Source organism: Varroa jacobsoni, unplaced genomic scaffold (genome assembly GCF_002532875.2).
Source record: "Varroa jacobsoni isolate VJ856 unplaced genomic scaffold, vjacob_1.0 scaffold_1269, whole genome shotgun sequence".
NCBI classification, from domain to species: Eukaryota; Metazoa; Arthropoda; class Arachnida; order Mesostigmata; family Varroidae; genus Varroa; species Varroa jacobsoni.
The window spans coordinates 81,736-104,395 of NW_019214171.1; the positions used below are offsets into that span (position 1 = coordinate 81,736).

Genomic DNA, 22,660 nt, shown 5'->3' on the forward strand with positions numbered 1-22,660 from the left:
TAGGGCATATAAAGAAAGCATTTTAGATTCTGATACACAAAAATCTGATGCCAAACAGGCGTTAAACAGTATTAGTAAGAAAAACAATAATAAAAAAGAATTCGGAACGCACCCCCGTTATCAAATAACTGAAGTACGTTTAGTTAGCTATCGTACACATAACTGTGGTAAAGTTAGCACGTGTTAGCTATTATAAAGTATGGGGCTAGCTTAAGAACGACGAGACAGGTTTTTGTTTTTTAAGTTAACCCAACATCGACTACTACGAATGTCTGAGTTTTCGACCGAAACATAACTGGGTTTACGGCTAAAGTATAAGAGGTACTACTTCCATTATAAGGCCGCTTTCGTTGGACGCGGGAGGCAGCTAATCCGTTGCTCTGATAGAGTCTTTAATGTCGTGTCATCTATTTTTCGTAATCGCTGCTTCGGCGTTCTCGCTTACTTGATTTGATCTAGTTTCTCTCAAACACGAGATTAATATGGTACCCGATCGATTCCGCTTTTTCCCTAAGTTTCAACTACTATCTTTTTATTGCGCGTAGCAAGGAACGCATTAATTTAACTCGACATAACACAGAGCAAATATATGGAAGCTATAATTATATATGGTTGCTTAACTGTTCGTTCACCGATTCAGCAATAGCTTATTTTTTTGGTGCACCTTCCAAACGGCAATAGCTTCCGAAGTGTTTCACTCTAGTACAACTTTGTACCTGCTCGAGTTAACTGAGGTATAAGCGCTTAAGGTTAAGGCAGCAGCCTTCATTTACTTGTAGAATATAACATTTCGAAGGAAAGTGTCAACCAATTAAGTATTTCCAAAACGGAGGGACGCTGTCCTACCTAACAATGTTTGTAGAGCAAAAGAGTTCGACGTAAGGCTCAAGCTCTATTGAGCTTCCATCAGCTAGTATCAGTTCATTTTTCAAACACGTGGCAAACTATAAAGTGTAGACGTTCTGCAGAACGAATTGCGGTCCCGTTAAATAGTCGTGATTTCGTGAATCGGTCGAGACGAGATAGGACCTTCCGTTTATCTGATTGGCCGCGTTGTGCGTTATAGGACGATCGGCGTACCATCTTCTCGTCTCGTCTAGAATCTAAATGTAAAATCGTTTGTAAAGATGACTAATCATCGACACAATTTACTGATCGCCGTATTATGTTCGCCTACTTGTCAACGTACAAAGACAAAGCCAACTGGCTAAAAGACAACGCTCTTCGCTATAAAACAACCCCACTCGCAGGTTCGGTGGACGCTATTAACTATCGAATAGTTTGAGATTTCAATTGAATTTTGTGGCACGGTTTCTAGTAGCATTTGTCTAAATAGTTATCGTACATCGCATACAAATGTATGCGTATGTACATAACGCGCTTCCAGGGAGGGGAATAACTTATTAATGGACCATTCGAATGCACTTCGGGTCCTACGGACCCACAGCTGCCGGAGCAGCGTCCCGATCTAATATCTAGCACCAACGTTTGTCGTTACCTTGAACGGTGAAGCCTAGTAGTGGTCACGGCGGCCCCACTAAAATGAAAATCGACCGTCGTGGCCTAGCTGTTAAATCTACACAGCCAAAAGCCAAAGGCCCTGCCCTTATCTCTGTGGCGGTTGTGTCTCTGTGCGCCATCGTGCGCCGTTAGGCCAAAAATAAGGGTGGTCTCTGTTCTACGGTATCACGAATCAACATCAAAACATTGACAGCACTACTGTCGTTCATCATCACCACGCATTGAACAGTGGCATTATCGAGTTGATTTTAGGCGTTGACATACAGCATCTTAGGGTGCTCTCCAGGGAGCAAGACAACGACAGGACGGTCAATGCAGCTATTTACCATGATCTAGTGCAAACTTACCCTCAGCTCTCGATAGCCGTGACGACTCTGTCATCTAGAAACGACGCCATTAGAATTTCTATTAGTAGTGGGTAAAGTAGTGGAGATGATAAGGACAAATTTGGTTCTTGCGCAGGCCATACGGCTATAGAACACTGCTGATGTCATCTGGGGCTGTTCATTAAGCGAGATCTGCAAAATTTTACCTTCACCAACCATAAAAATAATCTTAAGAAGTTAAATACCTGACAATCTATGCTGTTGTAGTCCATGAACGTACGACAGACTACAATATTATTACAATGGTATCTCAGGCGAATTACTTTGTACTCAGTGTCCTTCGAGATCTTGTATGTGCCATTAAGATTTTTGCATACGTCATAGTCTATCGCTCTCGACAGTCAGCCGGACACAATGGTGGAGATAGGCGAGTGCAATAAAATTCGAACAACTTATACTGTACTATATCACTGAATTCTATCGGGAGATGTTTGTGATATATAGGTAGTTATCCGTCTTCAATCTAATCATCTCTCTATTATTTGGTCCTGTTTCTCCAGCCTGTTATATGCTGCTAGATATACGGGCGGGTATCGATGCCACAACCTCACCGTCAACTGAGAGAGACTGCACTGCAGAGGGTAACCAGCCAAATGAATTTAATCGATTATAAACACCATTCGTCATGATAGTCCGTTTGAAGGTCTCGAAGTTCGTAGACGACAAGTCATCGTTTGATTTGTGCCGCGGTAAAATGTGTCGGACTTTTCCTACAACTAAAACCTTTTAACTACTTATAGATATAAAACTTATAGATATACAAAATGATAGACTGTTATGAAAAAATGTTCAAACTATCTTCCATGTAACCTAATGTGCTCCTGGTCTCTTCGCGTCCTTCTGCATGTTATTTTAGCTCTGTCCTAATCATGTGCAGGGTGCACGCGCTGTCCTAAGCAGGTCCTATCGTCTTGTTCTGCTTACTTCGGGTAAGCTAAATCAAGTTCCTTCGACGCGCTGCAAAGGACCCCGACTGCTTTTGCTGAAGAACGGATTCCGGAATACTTACTGTTTACTCTATGCAGAATGGTATCGTGTATCCCTTAACGAAAATGAATGTGAGATTCTTCGTGAGAAGTTGATCGAACCGTATTGGTTGATGATATAAATAAGGCGAAAACAAGATGTGTTCATAGAAACGGGCTAGGAACATCCTCTTCCCGAAGGACCATTATAAGCAATGATTTTAAATCAGCGGATATTTTAGAGATTTTGCGAGTAGTTCCCACAATCTGAATGTTTACCAATCAGTTTCAATGCGATAAGCCGCATAGCGTCTATTGGTCATTTCTGATTATTTAGGAACGAAAGGTTGTTGGCCAGATTCACACAAACGTCCCTATCAAAACCTTAATTAGTAATATTCTGTAAAATGCTAGACCTTCCTAGCTGAGCCCCATACCATGACTCAAAATCAGAGTCGTATATTTAGACTTACGTAGGGCGTGATAGGCCACCCACAGCCTGCCTCTATATGTTGAAGTAGCATCGATCCAAAGTTAAAAATGGCATACTGTCCCAGCACACAGGATTGTCGGGCCATTGCATTCGCACGGCATGTAAGATTCCCGGATTGAGTACCTAGCCTTTAGGTCTAGGAAATCCTAGGGTACTTTGGCACTCATTCGCTAGCATGTTTGTCAACTATATTTTTAAGAGACCAAGTAGCCTAACAATGAATATCGTTCTGGTCAAATAAGCGTTGACGCTAAGATCAGTTAACATGTTTCTCGTGCTTTGTCAATCATACTCGTATGAGATGAATCTTCCGTTCGCCCCATATTGCTATCAAGATCAATGTTAATCAGGTGGCAAAGCAGCATCTATCTGTTAATCACAGACGAAATCTGTGTGCTCGGATCATTATCAGTATCGTTATGGTTATGTGTGTAAGTCGCAATTTTGTTATCTTACCTGCTACCTGAACATCTGCTTTCAGAGCGAATCGAGTGATCGAAACGCTAAGCAGCGTGACTCTGGTTGCATTGTATCTCCGGAGCAATAGCCGTTAGACACAGATTAATAGCTTGTGGTGACAGGCCATACTCCAATCGCTTGTCTGAGCGTATCTGAATAAAGAGATATCCTCTTTGCCTCTCAGGTAGTGAAATTTGCAGAAAAAAGAAGGGAATTTCTTTTGTAGAAATACTGAAATTTCTTTAGGCACTCTTTTAGATAGGTGGACAGATGGACAAATTGCTTCTAGCTTAACGTTCGAAGAGATTTTTATCTATCGCCGGTAATAGCGTCGTGTCTTGCCATGCTGTAGCGCTTGAACGGCAACGCCGTAGAAGCTATGGTATGCCGTATGCAGTTTGCTAACGTTAATTGAAGTATTTCTGCTATGTTGGGTATCCTACATGTACTTAATGAATTCGGTTGATAAACTACCTGTACAACAAGCAGGATGGAATTCGAGCCCACGTGGGGAGGGCCCATTGGATTAATAGTCCTTCGCAAGAATCGCTGTCTTACGGGATCTCGTCCCTCGAGGGAACTGACATGGGGCGAATCAATACGTAACGTTCGTCGATGATAACCGCTGTTTTACGGCTATTAAATCAGCTGACAAAGAAAACGTTTCCATAAATAGGTCCAAACATATCTGCATTGCTAGTGACATTATTTTGGCTGAGACGTCTAAATGATTTATCAGTTAGTTGCCCTTTAAATCAGCCCGCCTCGTATAAAACGTTCTCTCAGCTGTGTATTCTACCAGCTATGGTCAAGGACCGTTTGTCTCCTCCCCTTCCATTATCCACTTATTTTCCCTGTTACTGCCAACTACCAACTGTGAATTACCAACGTTTGAGCGTTATACACGTGCGATTCACATGTGTACACTCTCTTCCGTGCAGATGTACAGGCTCTTTCCAAGACATCATACTCTTCATTAACAGATCAGTGGAACCATTGTAATTATAGATTTGGTCTACATTTTCTAACATTGTCTAGCTGTTCCCTTGGTCGCTGATCAGACGATCGGACAGGCAACATGGATGGCCGCATCGAGATAATGTTCGCACAGATCCCACCTGCGCGTTTCAGATCTACCGTCCATCGTGAATGCGTCTGTAAAGCGACGGCGGTCACTGGCGATGTCCTGGTATCGTTTTAACAAAAAAGAACCTACTCCGTTCTATTGATATAAGTGAAAACCATAGGTGAAATCATTAATCATTCTGCCGAAGCGATAAGCTGCTATCGCGTACAGCGGGCGGGGAGCGCGAAGCGCGAGAAATCTACATATTTCACGTCGATTGAGCGCCATTCGAAAATATGTAATTACTGATAACGAACGCAAGCAAGGGTAAACGGAGGTACGGTCATATGATTCCATGAAGAACCGTCCATTTTTCGAAATGGGCACACGGTCGTTTATTTAGGCAAGCTGTGTCGATCGAAAGACACGTAGAAAAAAAAAAAAAAAAACAAGAAAAATCTGCCCAATAACCCGAACGATATGAAAGCTTATCGCTAGGCGCCTAAAAACATAATTATTAGCAATCTGTTTCATTTTCCTATTAGCTTCACTAAGATCGGGAGTCTCCAGTCACAGCATCGTGTACATAGTATAAATGCAACCATTGTCATTATATCTCTAAGTAAGTATTATGTTAAATTTAAGTCAAATAGGCGGAAAAAACGTAATCCTCTATGCAGGTGGCCCTACGTACCGCCAACTGATAGATGACACTATGAATATTAGAGAAAGAAAGTAAAAAGTTTTCGCTAAGTGGTTGAATCGTTCAATAGGGTCGATAATTAGAACTGTACTAATTAGAAAACCTGTAGGTGTAATTCAATTAGTATATAAAACCCTACGATTAGAAACTGATCTCGATGAGAAGCCACCGTGAAATAGATTTTGTGTTAAATGATAATAACTTTCGCCGCTACATCGTATACGTATACGATGTCCGTTCTGTCAATACGAAGCCGAGGGCATATCTATCGACCTGCTCACAGAGACACAGATAAAACAACTGCTAAAACTAGCAATATGCCTTTGCAGTACCAGTCAAGCATATTTACGTAAACGCAGATCTGCAAAGCTCCATCTCCGTGGAATCTACACAGACACATATTGATGGTATTCTAATTCTTTTCGGATATTTTAACGGTGGCCTCGTCGTGTATGCTCTCTACTCTGATGGACGACGCCGCTGCCGGCCGAGTGACTTCTGCCGGTGGTACATCCAATATCTTTCAATCGATCTCTGACGCCGTTGATGCGTTGGCTATCACTATCTACCCAGAGCACGATCTCAGTCTGTCTACGACCTTTGCTGACCATGCTGCTGCTAGCAGCAAAAACCTGGTACGGTCTACGGCGAGTTTTCCGTCTGAAGAGCCCCTAGCAGTTATAGTCAACAGCATCTCACTTAAGCAACCTGTAAAAATAAGTAAGTGTATTCTAGAAATTGTTCGCGGAAACACGTAGCTTGCGAAAGGTCTTCTTTCTAACTGACCCAAAAAAACATTGGCGTAGACTATTTCAGCAAAAACTCGACCCAGATATATGAAATTAATAGATATAGATACCTGTCAAATGATCATGGCCAATACTCAGCCCACGTTTGAATTACTATACCGATGTTATTACTAATCAATCAATTTAGTGATCCGCGTTCGTGTCACATGATGAATCTCATCCGCCTTTTGCAAGCTACGGAGCTAACGTCGACTTTTGTTCGCTAGTCGAAATCCGTCAAAAGACTCTAGAGGGTCACCACGTTCAGCTGGGATTTTCTGTATTGGTTTGGCCACATACCGATAACATCTGTTCGACTGCTATCTATTTATCATCTCGTGCTCGTTCGGTCTCTTGTTTGTGTTATCGATTCCATCATCTTTCTATCGCACTTTTATTCGCATGTATCCTATCAGATTGTCTGATGCCGTCACCGTTTCACCCTGTATGAAACTTGGACCATAGCTAATGTGCGGACTAAAACTGTGACCGGGCTGTCACGCCACGCGTTCGATCCCGCTCGGCAAAACCGTTTCAGAGGCCACAGGAGTATCGCTTACCAAGTTCCCGCTAAAGTCCATTTGTGAACTGCGGATCTATCAAGTAGCAGCCGCATTAACCTGTACCACTAAGGCCCACTACAAGTAACTAGAGTCATGGCTTACATTGGCCTAGCATCACCATTGGCATCATGCAAAATCAGTACGACACATTCTTTGATTCGGTTGGAAAATTACTCATTGACAAGCTGATATCTGTAGTAGTCGCCAATAAGTCATCGACACATCAGTGTCGGTTGTTCGGTGTGTGCTAAGTCAGCTTTTGACTGTTCTATCTAAGTCTTCCCTCTGGGCCTTCTCAGCCATTTTCTACCTTTGATCGTTTTGTTATCCGTTCCGTCCTCGCTATCAGCCCTTACTAGCTGGAATACTTCAGCCACTAGCTGGCGATCGTCGTGCGGTAGCTTCGTAATATTGACTATTTCTGATAGTGAGCACGTTGGACAACCCGGCCGCACGCTCAAGCAACCTGCATTCCACTATCATGCTTGCCATATCGCCAGCTCGATCGATGAATGCATTATCTTATCTTGCATCTGGATCTCGGCTCGAAAAGCCCCTCGCTCTCGTTCCTGCTCTCTGTATCTATAACGTGCGGGAGCTTTATCCTTCGGCAACGCTCGTCGACGCGCCGACTCTGTCTGTGATGATCAGCTCTTCTCATGAGACTGCGTTCAAGCAGTAGCAGTTACGGTGCGCTCTCGATTCGATTTGATGGCGCCGAGATAGGAGAACGGCCGCTGATGCTGTCTTTGCTACAAAACCCACCATCCCAGTGCTACTACTAGTACGACGTATGACCCTGCGACGATGGCGAATCGTTCGCGACGTCGTCGTATATAAGTTAGTCTATGTTCATGTTGTTGTGGGCGAAGGCAGAGTCGATCGAGCCTCCTACCACGATGATCCGAATGCTGGCCTGCTTTATACGGTACGGCACTAGTGTTAATAATAGCGGTAACTGGTCATGTGGTGTATAAACTTATTTGCCTACATGATATGAAGAACGAGCCTGAGCAAATATAGCCTTAAATATAGGCTGTGACATATCACCTGTGAATCATTGTTTCAGTGGAGTCTTTGCTCAGTTTCACTGACTAAGTTTGAGCTTCCCGCGCCGGCCATTTTTATGTCACGCTTCGCTCAGACCTTATGTATTTTTTTAAAATTCTCTTAAAGTAACTTAACTTAAAAGTATGTTTCGACGCAGGACTGTCGACCAAGCGTGTGTGTTTACAGAACTAGACAAAGAATTGTCGTTCTAGTTTTTTTTCTATGGAAAAATATAGGTAATTGCGCAGGCTATTGAGAAATTCCATCCCGCTATCTTAAAATTCACTTATATCAGGTGCCTGAAACGAACTCCCTCTGTCAATGATCACTCCACTACAGGGGCAACTTAATCGGTCGGCCGCGGAATTGGCTAGTCAGCGAAAAGCATCTGACCGCTCGTCGCCGATATTCGATATGCCCCCATATTTGCTGATGTTAGCGCTTTGGCCGTCGACAAGCTGGCTCTTTTGGTATGCTGCGGATGAACTGGTCCAGCCGTTTCTTCTGTTGCTAATATTGTCCATCTCACAGAGGTGGGGTGCACACTCGACCTGGGACATGTCTGCTGCGGACGCCCTCCTGCCAGACGGCCATTTGTTCGACGGCGGGCGGGAGGCCTGCGCATAGACACCCATATATATACACCTTTTCGCAGAGTTAGTCGCGGATCGTCGAGTTACTTGGCGCTGCTGCTTCTGCTGCTGCTGCAACGACTATATCCGCTATCGGTGCTCCTTCGAGCCTCAAGTTTCTCCCGGTCTTGAGTTTCCAAAATTATCCCTTAGGCGTTCTACCTTATCCTTTGGTTACGCTGGCCGTAGCTGATGAGCACTAGGAGACTGGGTCAAGCGCGCTGTTCTCATTGCTCGTCTCCCTTTGTCGTTCTCAACCTAAATCTCGACTGCCAACCTCCCCTCGTTAGTTCTTGCTATCCTACGACGGCTACCACTTCGCCGCGAACCCCCAACCAAAGCCCGCGAATCTCTCCACCCTTGGCCGTCAACGTCGCCCCCGCATGAGTATTCTCTTCTCCTGGCCACCAGCCTTATCAATGCAAGTGAAGGGTTAACGTTGCCGATAAGATAATGTGCCGCCGGCAGCAGCGCCCGTCCGCTCGTTCGACCAGCGTCGTAGTCGCGTACAAGCGGTGAGGAACAACCAGACAGCGGGCCCGCTCGTTATCCTATATATATATATATATATATATATATATATGGACTCATAAACCCTCGCTGCCACAGTCCCATGTTTCCGTTTAAGTCAGCTTCCACTTACTGTTCGGCTTTGCTCCACAACTGCTCGTTTGCCGACGAACGAATCCTACGATAACGACGGCCCACCGCCGCCGTATGAAGAGCGTGACGAACTTCCTAATCGTCTCTGTATTTCCCATTTGCCTTCGCCGCTGAGTGTGTACTACTCGGTTGGCCTTTATAAGCCGCCATTGCTGCCAGTGAGAGCAAGAGCGGCACCAGCAACAACACGAACAGAATCAACTGTAGCAGTGAGACAACAACCGAATTACCAGGGTGCTTCTCATAAGGGAGCAACTCGGGGTCCGCCAGCTGCTATTTGTTACCCTTTGCGAACACGCCTTGGAATCCCCTAATTCCACTAGTCGAGCAAACGTGGAAGAACGTGGTAAAGTAAAAAACGGATTATGCGGGTAGGAGTTTAACCGGTTCATCTTCACACTGCGTAGCAAGTATTGTCTTGATTATACGAAGATGTATGCCTTTTTGCTTTACCGACAGTGGTATAATAGTTGTGAACAAAAGTACTAATTGGGTGCCGCCTACAACACACATTTTGTTGTTATGAAATTGGGAACACGCGTGCAAAATTTCATCGCGTAGATGCCTCTGTGGCCACCGTGGGTCACGATAAGTACTTCTTGACTAGTTTAACGTGTCTCCATCACAGCATAACGTACCTAACTATAACAACAATTGATATTCCTCCTTGCCTGAATGAAGATGCTACCTAACACTTACTGTGGAGTATCGAGGTCCGTAAAAAACGTTTTCTTCGAAAAATCAAGTTTAAAATAGCAATGCATAGGTTTGTCGGCGCCTTTGGCCTTCAAAGACGCTCGGCGTGCATGTATTATACAACCGAAGATTCTATTTTGTCAATAAACTTTAACCGTAAATGTGAGTTTATCTCTCTCTCTTTCTCTTATACATTGTGAGCTTCCGCAGCAATAGTCGATGCCAATCGGCCGGCCTGGCTCTGAGTTCAGGGTCCGGACATTTAGGCAGTCCGCCTGGACGAGTGCGATAAGATATCACTTGTGTCTCCTTATCTCCACAAAACTCTCCCAGATATTTGGCTTTTTCTTTTTCCTTTAGCACCAGTAGCAGGCCCGCACTAAACAAGCACAACGCACTGAATGACGAATCAATGAAGTTCCCGCGCCTCCCGTTAGAGTAATATACGATAACACCGTCAAATAATAGTATCTTTATGCTTAATGATTTACTCTGAATGGAGGATAAGATCTTAATAATTTTAACCAATAGCCGGACGTGAGATTTTCATTTGCGTCACAGTGGAGCGTACGTTAAAAGGAACAGGTTTTTGAATACCTCGATGCGTAGAAATACGCGGTCATCGTCCGTCGTTATCATTGAGGCTGCATATCAGACGCAACGTTTGCGCTTCCCATCATACAGATTGAACTAAATCGCTATTGCATCAATGTATCTAGATGTATACGGTGCTATCGTAAACATCAGTAGTGGTGCTGAAGCTGTCTTTACATGTACCCCACAATCTGTACCCTCAGCTTACTCGCCCCCTTCGTCTAAATCAACCCGTTTCATTTTCATCTCTTTTCTCCCGCCCTTACCTGCCCACCTCTTTCGAACGAACGGACGCCTTTTAATCTCTTTTACGTTGGTATCTCAGGCGATTGCAGAGTTCCATTGGCAAGACAGATAGAACGACCGCTGACGCTTGGGATAAGAGTGTGATACGCGTCGCTTTGTGACTCTCCATGTTCTGTCTATCGCTTTGCACACAGTCAGACGATTTCTCACCCTCACATAGCCACTAGCTGTCTCCTTTTTCCTCGTTCTTTTTCCCGTTCTATCGTTTTCGCCTCCCCTTTTTCTCTCTCCCTCCCTCTCTCTCTCTCTCTCCCTCTCTCCCTGTTTCTCTTGACTTGCAACGGCGCGGCCGAATCAGCAGTAGGAACTACGGTGTCTCACAAAAGTAAGGGCTGTGAAGGTGACTGCCTTCCTACCCAACAAACGGCAGCAGCACTACGAACAGCAAACGCGCTGATGGTCGGTCGTCTAGTCGATCGGCGGTGGCGGCTCAGCCTCTGTTTCCTCCCACCCCTGCGCTCCCTTGTTCCTCATTGCCCCTTAAAACTGTAGGGGCTCGTTGTGCGACAGGGGTGCGCTCTACGCACCCGCAGTCGGCTTGTGTTGGCGCAGCCGACAGCAGCAGCCGCTACGATGGCAGCGGTGCCCTTATCGGTAAACTCATTGCCTGCGATAGAGCTGCAACACAGCGGCGGCAGTCGCGCTCGCTATCCGGGTGACAGTGGCAATCAGCTTCTCAGCCATCTTCCCCATTTACTCGCTTCTCCCCCACTTAACCCCTGATCGCCCGGCTACCCCCAGAGGATACTTCCCGCATCCCGCCGCGCAGAAGCGGGCGCCCGCGTTCCTGTTCAGACGCTCGGATGGCATCGCGAAAGCAGGCTATTACCGCTGCTACCACTGCCAACATCGCAGTCGCCACTGCTGGCAGCAGTGGCGACACTGCGAGACCGGCTGTTGCGGGAAGCAGACAGAACACCTCGTGCCTGTCTGCCCGGCGCCATCGCCTGGCCACTAGCCTGTGTGTATATCTATGGCAGCACGACGGAGGTGCGGGCGTCTAGAGAGGGCTGCTTATAGGAAGGAGCAGCGAGTGCGTGAAACGGAGAGGCTGTGAAAATGGCGAGAGGGGTAAGGGATGATCTGGAGGAACGAGAAAGGTTCGCAGGTTTGGGGTCTTACGAAGGGGAGAGACGCTATCTAATCTTCGCAGCCTGCACGTTCATCCGCCGCTGCCACTTTTGCAGCATCAGCTGCCTGCTGTGGGCAAACGCTGAACGGCTGCTGTCTCTTCTTTGGCATGAGTAGAGCTACGACCACGACGAAAGCGGCTAGTTGAAGAGACGAAGACCACTCAACGATGATAACGACAACATCGCTGGCATCATCAACAGTATCAGCCCCAACTCCAGGAACAGCATCAAAATCACAAAGCGGACGTAGAGTTGCAACAATGAATGAAGTGTCACTTGCGAATTGTGTCGCCCGCCAGTGCGCTGCAGGTGATACTACTAGAACTGGCAAGTTGCGTTCTCCAGCAGGCTGCTAAAGGGAAAGCGAGAGACAATGTTCCCGGACTGCTGGCTATGAAGAAAAAGCAGAGGTCACGGCGTCCACAATCGGGGACCGTTTCATCCGTCGACACGAAGGCAGTTGAGCTGATGCGTACGGTAGTCGCCCTTTCGAGGAATTATTTACGAACCAGCTATGATCGACAACTGAGAATCAGGCCCACATTACGTGTAATACAATGTATACGAAACGGTATCGCCCACGTCAGAATGATTTCACTACAATCGGCTAACGGTGACTAACGCTCGCGTAGCGGACTTCCATAAATACGCGCGGCTTTTTTTTTATTTTCTCTGGGCGCCAGTCGCAGCTGCTGCTCGATCGACGTAATCCTAGACGCAAGTGACGTCCCAAAGCATTGCATACTCTGTATACGCACGAAATGAACGACAGGTAGAGTGCTAGTGAATAAAGGAACTGACGGCGGGAAAGACTTCATGGAGCGTATCTAAGATATGATATCACAGGCGCGTATATATCCATTTGAATGATGAAGAAGATACGAAGAACGTGACGGTAGAAAAGTAGTTGAACGTGAGCAAAAACATCAGATCGGTTATGATCGCACGAGCACTCTGCATGCCTAGTCGTGTATAGCAACACTGATGGAAGATGTATTAACGGAAGTTTGAAAGGCGCTGCAAAGCTCGAAAACGGGAAACCTGTAAAAATCTACTATTATATTTTGAATAGGAGAATGCGCGGCATAGCTCGTTTCGGAAGGTAACCGGGCTGGTTGTGACTTGATGAAGACCAACTCGGGTTAGCATTATTAGATTACATCTGAGGTTGGAGCAATACAAAAGAATTTTCAAGATGAGCGATGATTAGTCCCATTATTTGGAGCAAATTGAGCGGTAGCTTTAATTCGTTGATAATTACAGCAGTTGCGAGCTTTATTCAATAAAAATTAAACCATTGTAAAGATGTTCTTTGTTGACAAAGCTACCTCTCTTTGGTTTAAATCGTTTTTCAAAAGGCCGAGCAACAATTTGTTGTTCAGCAATCATTTGATACTTCCCCATACTCAAGCTAAGTCGACGTTCCTTAATAAACGAATGCCGTTTTACCCTTTAATTCTAAAGTCAACTCACTTCAAGCTTATTGTTGGTGAACTAACAAAAAAAAATACTGCCATAACCTATACAAGACTGCCGTAAGGTGTCACGAGATAGATTCACCCCCAGTCCGAGCTCGACCTAATTTACCCGCTCACAGCGGCACTCGCTCAACGCCGCACGGTGTGACACCGCAGGCATTGAGGTCGATTAAATCTTCCGATATGGATTACATAATCAAATAGGACGGAACAACGGAGGTAACGAGGCGGTTAGCAGACTTGTTCACCTATGCACGACCTGTCCGTGCTATGGTAAACGAAAAAGAACGACGAAGAAATTGGCGACCAAAAACGAGCGAGACGGGAGGAAGGGGGCGAGGGGGGTGTCTGAGAGATCTCAGAAGCTCGATTCGAAGATTCGGGTTTTGGGAAGCGAAAAGCGTTAGGGCAAATGGGCAAATAAACGCCATGAAGACGACCGACACGATTTAGCATGTTCTCATGTGATAGCGAGCGACGCCGTCGTCCCACTACTAGGCCAAAGTCCTTGGTTCATATGTACATATATAGGCATATAATCCGGTCGTACACAGAGGTCCACACATCCGCACGAGGCCAATCGCTAGACCCAAAAAGGGACTGAGGAAGAGGCATGCGGTGGAGAACGGACCCACATAGAAAGAAAGCATTGCAATAGTTCGAAGAGAAATGCTGGCAGACGAAACTAGAGGAAAACTACGCGACGGAGGATGTAGATATGAGAGCCGAGACTTGATTACGGAGCAGCAGGGCGAGACAGGAGGTATATAGGTGGAGGAAGGGCGAGAGCTGTATGCAATAGTCATACAAAGCCGAGAACACAGCGGGGAAATATGCTTCATGACGAGAAATCTTTGCGTGTCTGCACGACGATAAAAGTCCCCCCATTTTAAATGGCCATATCGTGTATGTACAGGTTACACGAGTGTAGCTCTCGCTGTAGGTTAGTGAAGGATGTGGACGTCATGGCACTTTGGTGGGCAGCGCGGTAGGAACAAAAAAAAAGTAAAGAGAAAAGCGCGAAAGAGAAACTAATATATATATATATATATAAACTTCAATTTCGTTCTTTGCTTATCTGTGCTAGAGTCAGCGACCCATAGATCGTGGCTAATGTATCGCTTGATTGCATAGAAATTAGTATAATTTTATTTATAACAGTCAATAATCGATAAGAAGTTGTAATACGATGATAATGGATGCTTTCAGGAGCTTTAATATAGATAGATAGATAGATAGATAGATAGACAGATTATACGACATTGTTACGAGTTCGAGTTTTGATAATGAGATTTGCCAGTGAACGTTATATGCTTGATATTGCGAAACGAGCTATGGCCGCGCTGCGCTATACGCCCAAGGGTATGTCGGCAAAAAAAAAACACTGGTTTAATCGGGAAATTAGAAATATACTATTTGTGATACGAAAGAAATATATAAGAAGTGCTTTCTGTCCGTTATTATAACCGGAGCAATAAACATCGAGCAGGATGTGGGCCACCGTTGCCATATGATTTTGCTTTCCACATTATCCATACATGTATAATCTATTCGACTCAACGCTTCGAGCAACGACAGCTTCCCTTCTTTAGCTTACACAGTCCGTTCTGTTAATTTAAAACAAAAAATTGACAGAGATTAAAAATTAGGTCCAAATGGTTTGTGTACGTACGTACGTACGTACGTGCCGAACTCTCGCTAACTGAACACGTTATAGCCGTTGGCAGCTTCTGGCTAACTAGCACAAAGTAACGTCATTGAATTCTTCGGGCTGGAAGTGCACAAACAAAGCGTCGTTAGTTTACTATTATTAATAACTGTGACGACAGAGTTCCTTTGGCGTCGCGGAGCATTTTCAACGGCGTCATGGCTGCGTAGGGAAATCGTTGACCACATTATTTTAACAGCAATTTCCATTGGCTTAACAGCGTTTTATCTATATGCACACGTATACATTACATGTACATACGTTTACGTAATACTATGCATATGGCAGAATGTAATGCCTTCGATTCTACCCTGTTCTGCTCTAGATGGAATCAGTCCCGGTGCTATAGTATTGTCCGATGATCATTGGCCGGCTGTCCATTGGGTCGAATGTGACCGGCAACTTTTCCTTGTCTTTCTAGGTAGATATCTGTTTATCTGACCGTATCAATCAAGCTGACGCTGCATAAACTACAGATTCTAGAGTTTGACCAATCGGTAATGGTTTGGCCCAGCGTCGTCTGTGGCCTTCTTGCTTGTCGCCGCTGTTCATCAAGCATTCTCTCATAGACCAGTGGTAGTATTTCTCTAAGTAGTACTTTTGCCATCGCGGTAGATACGTAACGCAGTTTTGTCGTCATGTGCCATCGGAAATCGCTAAAATCGGCGCCATGTACACTCAGCGTTGGAGAGCTTGAGACAGATCTGTTAACTCGTAGTCAGCTGTTACCTCTTTTTTGTACATCGTACTCGTCTTTGATTTGTTTCTGACTAGCAAAGCTCTGGGGCGTACGTAGCCGCACGGCGATTAATCTAGAAGAGTCATGCCGTTAGAATTATCATAATTCAATGACATAGACGTTTATATGAAGGCGATTTAGCCCTAGTTTGTGGAAAAATAGTTACAGATATGTTCAGCCATCGCTGAAGATCAACTAACATATCGCGGTTTGCTCTATCCCGTTGCACTTACGGGACAACTTCTCATGGCCGGAACATATCCGCCATCGAAACACCGCAATCATAATCAGATCGATAATCTTCTAAAGGGATTTTCGAGTTACAGTTGAGCGTGGAACCATTTACAGTCACCCAGCTCAGAGTATGGGCAGACTGGATGGGGCCTAGATCAGCATCTGGATGCTGCAAGACGCTTAGGCACTCTGAAATACGAAGTTAAAAGCTGAATATAAACATGAGGTTAGAAGCAACCGTTGTTCGTTCCAAGCTAAATTACCTATTGCTGAAAGTTCGTTTAATAAATGTCTTCACGTAATGATGCAGTTGAAGAGACGATAGCAATTACGAGATGCTATTAACATAGTAACAGGTAGCATTCCAGAATCTAATATATCAAACATTTATTTTAATTTTTACACACAAAAGTCACACTGATCGTAATGGGTTTCATCTGGGGCATGAACAGCCTTTAGAGACTTTGTGTACTACTCTGTATGAATTTGGGTTTTCGAATGGGCAGCTCAGAAAGGTGATGTGGGCATCACAAGCATCGAATCTCGCAATTCCTCGAGGGTACAGGCTCGCTTCATTCGAGCACCGCACATCACCAACGGAACTTGAGCTGCTCTAGGTGCTACTGTGTTTTCAAGTTCATTGCTGACAATTACATGTTAATGGTGATTGTTAACACAGAGCATTATCATCACAGGCTTGTTGCAGCGTTGTACAAACAAACTTCTAGCAAATATATAGATAACTAAGTAGAGGGATGAAATAAGTGCGCGGCACGCTAAGGGTGAACTCCCCTTAATGATAACAATAATTATGACGGGGATGACATTGTACTTGAAACGGATGCATACAAACGATCAATTTGTATCTTGACTGCTCTGATTTAAGTTTTTTTATAAGACTGATTTAAGATAAGTTAGCCCTAGTTAATAGCTACTACAGCTCTTCTTTCGGGATCACTTACCACAGTGTCTAGCCGTTTTCAGAAACGGTACACCACGTCCGTATGCTGCTCGCACTATTTTGGAATGCATATGAAATACTAAGGGTAATATATATTCATACATAGGTCTGCATTGCTTTATCTGCATGCGTGTATTGTTTAATTACGTCCAAGTAACGAGCTCATTTGAGCGTTGGAACGGAAAATGTATCCCAGAGATGCAAAAGTGGAAGTTCTCTCCAGACCTTTGCGCGCCAGCGATAAGACACGATAACCGAATATCGTTTAAAGACAAGATTGACCGATGACAACAACAACAACAACAACAACGTTACTGTCGTCAACAAAAACCGCTTCGATCCGATAACCGTTGACTGTTTCGTATTGAAAATTATAACATTACAGATAATAGGATCCAGAAATACCCCAATGAATTTAATGCTGAAATACAGTCAAACCTATTGTTGATATTTGGGCATTCTGCTGATACATTTTGATATTACATCTCTTTATCTATGGGGTGTCCATGATAGGGCCACAGCGGAGATCATGATCAAGGATGAGATCGATACGTCTGAAAGACAGCCATTAGTAGGGAAGAGAGATGAATCATTCAGCCACAGCTAATTTGAGGTGGCAACGGATCCGAAAGATCCCATTTAATCGCCGACAGTTATGGAACACGCCAGCTGCTGTTCGTTAGATGCTGGTAAGCTTATTTTTGCGTTTATTTTTCTTTATTTACTTTAAAAAAACGCTACAACACGATACCGTGAAAGCGAATTGCAGTAAACTCAAGAAATAATAGCATTTACCTTAAAAATGTCTCTTTAGAAACCGTACGACACTATTCAACAGGATTTCTAATTGCTGTCTTATGTCGAAGAGATGCTTATGTGTATACAAAATCTTCTTTTGCTCGTTCTTCTAATCGATAAAGCTAGGTTGATCTCTGCATAGTTTCTATCCCTTGCGTTTATTCACTGTTTGCTAGCAAATTGGGTACAAAAAAGGCAAATAACTAATTAAATATCGTTAACGTCGCAAGAGTTGAACGGACCACCCGAAGCTCTGTGTACGATCTTGCTATCAGAGTCAGCCGACATTTAATCCTTAAGTAGCAGTATATGGCAATAGCAGAAACAGCCTGAACGATTGTTTTAACAATAGTTAGTAAAATAAACAAGGTTCATCACCTCCTGTCCGCGGGCTGGTGGGAATAACGATGTGTCACGGAACTCAAATGTAATAGGTTAGAGAAATATAACTGATTTAATTTATAATCTTTTAAAGAACAAATCCGTATGTTCATATATATATAAAGCATCGCTCTGATCTGCTTACCTTTGTTAAAAGAAAACTTGCAGAAGGGGCCGTTGCTGGTGTTTCCGCCCCTGCCCCCTGTGGTCATTTTAAAACAATGCGAAGTAGTCATGCTTATCGTATGCTAGAAGTGTCTGCATATTACGAACTATCAATGGGTTGGGGTCGTTCGAGTTTGTTATATCGAGATGGGCTATATTACAATATATTTACATAAAAATCTGTTTCTTTAATATGGTCCGATAATTCTCACATTGTCCTGCATGGTCTGCATTAAGGGAACGTAATTTGCTCGAGCTTAGCTTCTGTTAACTATTGCGGATATTTGGTCAATCTGTTCGTATAAATACACAGCTTGCACTTCATACATACGACTATGCCGGACTTTCGGTACTTCACTAGAATACCGTCGCACAAAGGCTAATATATAGCACAAATTATACATTTTATAATAGCTATCGCGCCCCTCCAGAAATTGAAAGGGATTTTGGAGCGTCTTTAAGCTGCAAAAACAGCAACATATGACCGTTGAGAAACTGCAGTCTAGCCTATTTCAGGATGCCAACCAAGAAAGGACAAGATCTGATGTCAAATTGATTTCCACCTTTGCAGCCAATACTTTTGCAATTCGGCCGACACAAGTTGACTCCTTTCTTTTCCGATCGATTCCATATGCTGTGATCAGTTCCCAGTTTGGTGCAGCGGCCATTCAGTTTCATTGCTCTTGTACACAAACGGATACAGATTAGTTCATAAGGTGACTGCTTGCTGACGACGTCAGTGTTTTTGCCTGGCTATTAAAACGTAAGAGACTGTGAAAAAGAACGGGTTACGGAATAAAGTTGGACACACCGTCGAGGATGCATACCTGACTGATCATACAAAGTTTACGGTAATAGGATTATTTGTAACAGTTAGTTCGCCTTCTGCGCGCTGGTATTAAGCTGAGGAACGATCTCGCGCGGACATTGTTGTCTCGTACAGGAGCACTCCTAAGTCTTTTGCTGAGTTCTGAGAGCTGAGGGCCGCACCGAGGGCTAAGAGGCAGCAGCAGTCCACTAGCGGCAGGCTGAAATCAGCGTTAACCAAAGGCGCCCATGCCGCGACCGGACGGTCACTTGACTGCTGTCTTGCCACCGTCTCCACTAACAGAGATTTTTCGGGGGCGGCGAAGTAGAGGGTTTTCGCAAAGTAGGGGCAGTCTAGGACAAACCAACGGCAAGCGCCGAACCGAACGCCAACACAACGCTGTGACGCAACGCGAAGGGAATCGTGGATAGAAAAAGCAGGGATCAGTAGGGGACGCGGCGGTAAACCCGGGAGTGGGGGGGGCAACCGGCCGACTCGACTGTGCTGGGCTGCTGTACTCTCGAGATAAGCGACCTCATGCTGCTCGGCTATCAGCCATATATTCGCCTTATCGCTCTCAGGCTGTCCCTAAAAGAATCTTATCAGTGGCAAGCAAGCGAACAGCGCTTTTACCTCCCCTTCTAGTAGTCTCCCCATTGCAGTCCCCACACTTCCACCCATCCACTTGCCAGCCACCGCTTACTGTGTATATATTAGACTGGCTTCCTTCTCCCGGTCTACCAGTGCCCTTTCCTGTTCCCGCTTCGTCCTCGTCGGTGGCTTCACTCCCCCCCCCCCTCCCCCTGGCGGTAAACTCCTCCGAAGCAGCCCACTAGTACGACTGGCCCCCACGATTGGTGGAACGGCCAACACCATCATCGCCATACTCTCCAAGCAGTCTCTTGATCTCCCAGCCGCCCGTCGTTGACGGCCTCGACTGGGCACACTAAACAGCGTGGCGCAAGGGACCAACAGCAGCAGCAGCAGCAGCAACGAGTCGACCGAACAGCCGTTCGAGCCCTCTCGGCACTCCAGCACCCCTCTGCTGCTGCTCCTACCCACTGCAGCCGCCAATACTACGGCCGCTTGCTTGTCTGCCTCCGTCGCTGGACCTGGTACCCTCTCCCAGTCAGTACTTCCACCTAGCGCATGGCGCTCAGAGCAGCTCCGACGGTCGGCCGAGCAAGATCGCGCTGAGCTGTGACGCCGCAGTAGCCTGTGGTAGCAAGCCAGCGGCATCGTGTGGTCAGATCCGATTGACTAGCTCGCTTGTCAGGCCAGTTGACTTTGGCTAACTGGCAGGACGACTTTCTTTATTTGTCGGTTCTCAGCGGTATACCGTCGAAGGCCTCTCTGTGCTCCGTAACACGGCCGACAGAATTAGTCCGGTTGGGATACACGTTGCTCAGCCAACGAACGCTGTCGCTGAACGGAGTCGTGCTTTTTTACGCAACGCAATCTGGCATCGAACTTCATAACGTCCACGGCCGGGACCGTTGCGTACAGCGGAACCGCAGTCTTCTTCTATAACGAGTACTACTAGCACAATTATTATTCTTGCCTATGATCTCAGGCAATACAGAGCCGACTTGAAAGTAGCTTTTTTATTTATTTATCAATTTATTCTGTTTTCCTCGAGTCGCATTCGTCTGGTCATTGGCTAGAGCAGTGACGTTGTCATGGAGTTATGACAGCGGCAGGTTTGCCATATTGAAGAAAAAGTTCCGTCCAGTTCGAAATTGAGCGACGACCGTCTCGAATAGGCTAGTCTACGTTAGACTAGCTGGCGATTATTCCCGAAACAACCACCTGTCGATGGTCACATGAACGTCGGTACTGAGATAGTTTTAATGGAACTATCAGCTCATCCTCTAACCAGTGGAGCTGAAAGTTCTCTAAAAGGAAAGTGCATTTATCAATCGGACCTAGTGACTATAGTTACAATCGCCTCGGGTGTACAATGCAGCGAAATATGTTGTGCCGCTACAACCCATTAATCAGTTGGAAGAATATACAAGTGCTTAACGAGTGTCCCACGGATTTAACCGGTGATTCGGTGCAAATAACTAAGCGATTATAATCGAGTCCCAGATAATATCATGGCGTCAGGCTGGGAGACCTGTAGACAACTTCATTGAGTTCAGAGCTTCTTCTCTCAGACCCGCAAATAAGTGCTCTACGTTTATTTATTTCTGACGATGTGCTCCGTTGCCATGAAAGAAGTCTTCCGGCTTGGCCCCGAGACGGTCTGCTTCAAATTGGAGTCTGACACCGCGGAAACGGGGAACACAGCGACGGCCAATGCGAGAGAAGTCAAACTCGAGTCGACCAAACGGCAGCAGCAACAATTTAAAAACGATCGCACCCATGACGACCACGATGTGCACACCGCCAGCGAAGACATTAAACTACGTAAGTTGCCCATAGATCGATGGGTGATGGAACGATGCGTTCATTATCAAGATAGATACTCGCCTATATACATATGTTATTCATATCGATAACGTTTATTTTGAACAACAACGTATTTTAATATGTTACAACGGTTCTTCCGTATCGAGAATGGAAGAATTTGTCTGACATGTTTTAATGATAGTGGTCTGCAGATAATGATCTTAGGGGGGAAACTATAATGATCTGCGCGCCGTCAGCCACATCGGAAATAACCTGCCACATAGGCCCCTTCTCTCCAGTTCGTTTCCCCCATAAATGAACTGACATTCAACTGAAGTTACCCACTTAAGCGATACATCTTCCTGTTAAACAAAACATTTAAGTATATATAACTGACCAGCTGGGCCGTGAACGGAGGTAACTATATGTTGAACTGACAGGGCAAGAGTTGCCACAATAACGAATTGCCCCAAAAATTCGTTACCGAATTATTTTAGACAGGGAGAGCTCATTTCATGCCCTTCGACGACGAAGTCCAACCGGCGTTCCAATCAACATCAATAGGCAGTAATCTCTACAAGTCATTTTTAAGCTCTTTACGGGTTTTTGAATAAGGCCGAAACTGATTCGGCTATACTATATGGCATCGTATGGCTAGATAGGGATACAGCTGTGGAAAGTTGAGCAAAAGTATCCACACATTATGGAACTATTAACTGTAGGATTAAATACCTCCAACTTCTCTTAGCTCTCTTCGACACCCTGGAGCGACCGCCGATCGTTGCATTTATACTATAGTTTGAAAGGAAGCATCCAACTCGAAAGTAACTGGCGAATTTGGGCAAAGCTCTAATAAACATTTTGAACTTATGTAGAAGCGACGATCTAGCGGCGGCGATCTATCTATCAGACGCCCAAAAAACAGCGTTGACGTCGAAACGAAACCGCCGCTTTTGCTATCGTTGTTGTCTTCATC

General features: G+C 45.1%; 2 protein-coding genes across 8 annotated transcripts in view; one reads left to right on the forward strand and one right to left on the reverse strand.

The window, feature by feature from the left end:
* ush (Zinc finger protein ush) overlaps positions 1-22,660 on the forward strand; it is a 97,377-nt gene that overhangs the window by 41,468 nt on the left and 33,249 nt on the right. For 2 of the 3 annotated variants that reach the window (XM_022847130.2, XM_022847131.2), the window contains exon 1: positions 20,465-21,702. The exons of the other annotated variant lie outside the window; for it this stretch is intronic. In XM_022847130.2, coding sequence (XP_022702865.1) covers positions 21,489-21,702 — 214 coding nt within the window. In that variant the 5' untranslated portion in view covers positions 20,465-21,488. Of the gene's footprint in view, positions 1-20,464; positions 21,703-22,660 lie in introns of those variants that run through there. 3 annotated transcript variants of the gene reach the window in all.
* LOC111268257 (uncharacterized) overlaps positions 1-22,660 on the reverse strand; it is an 89,567-nt gene that overhangs the window by 31,095 nt on the left and 35,812 nt on the right. The gene's annotated exons all lie outside the window — the stretch shown is intronic.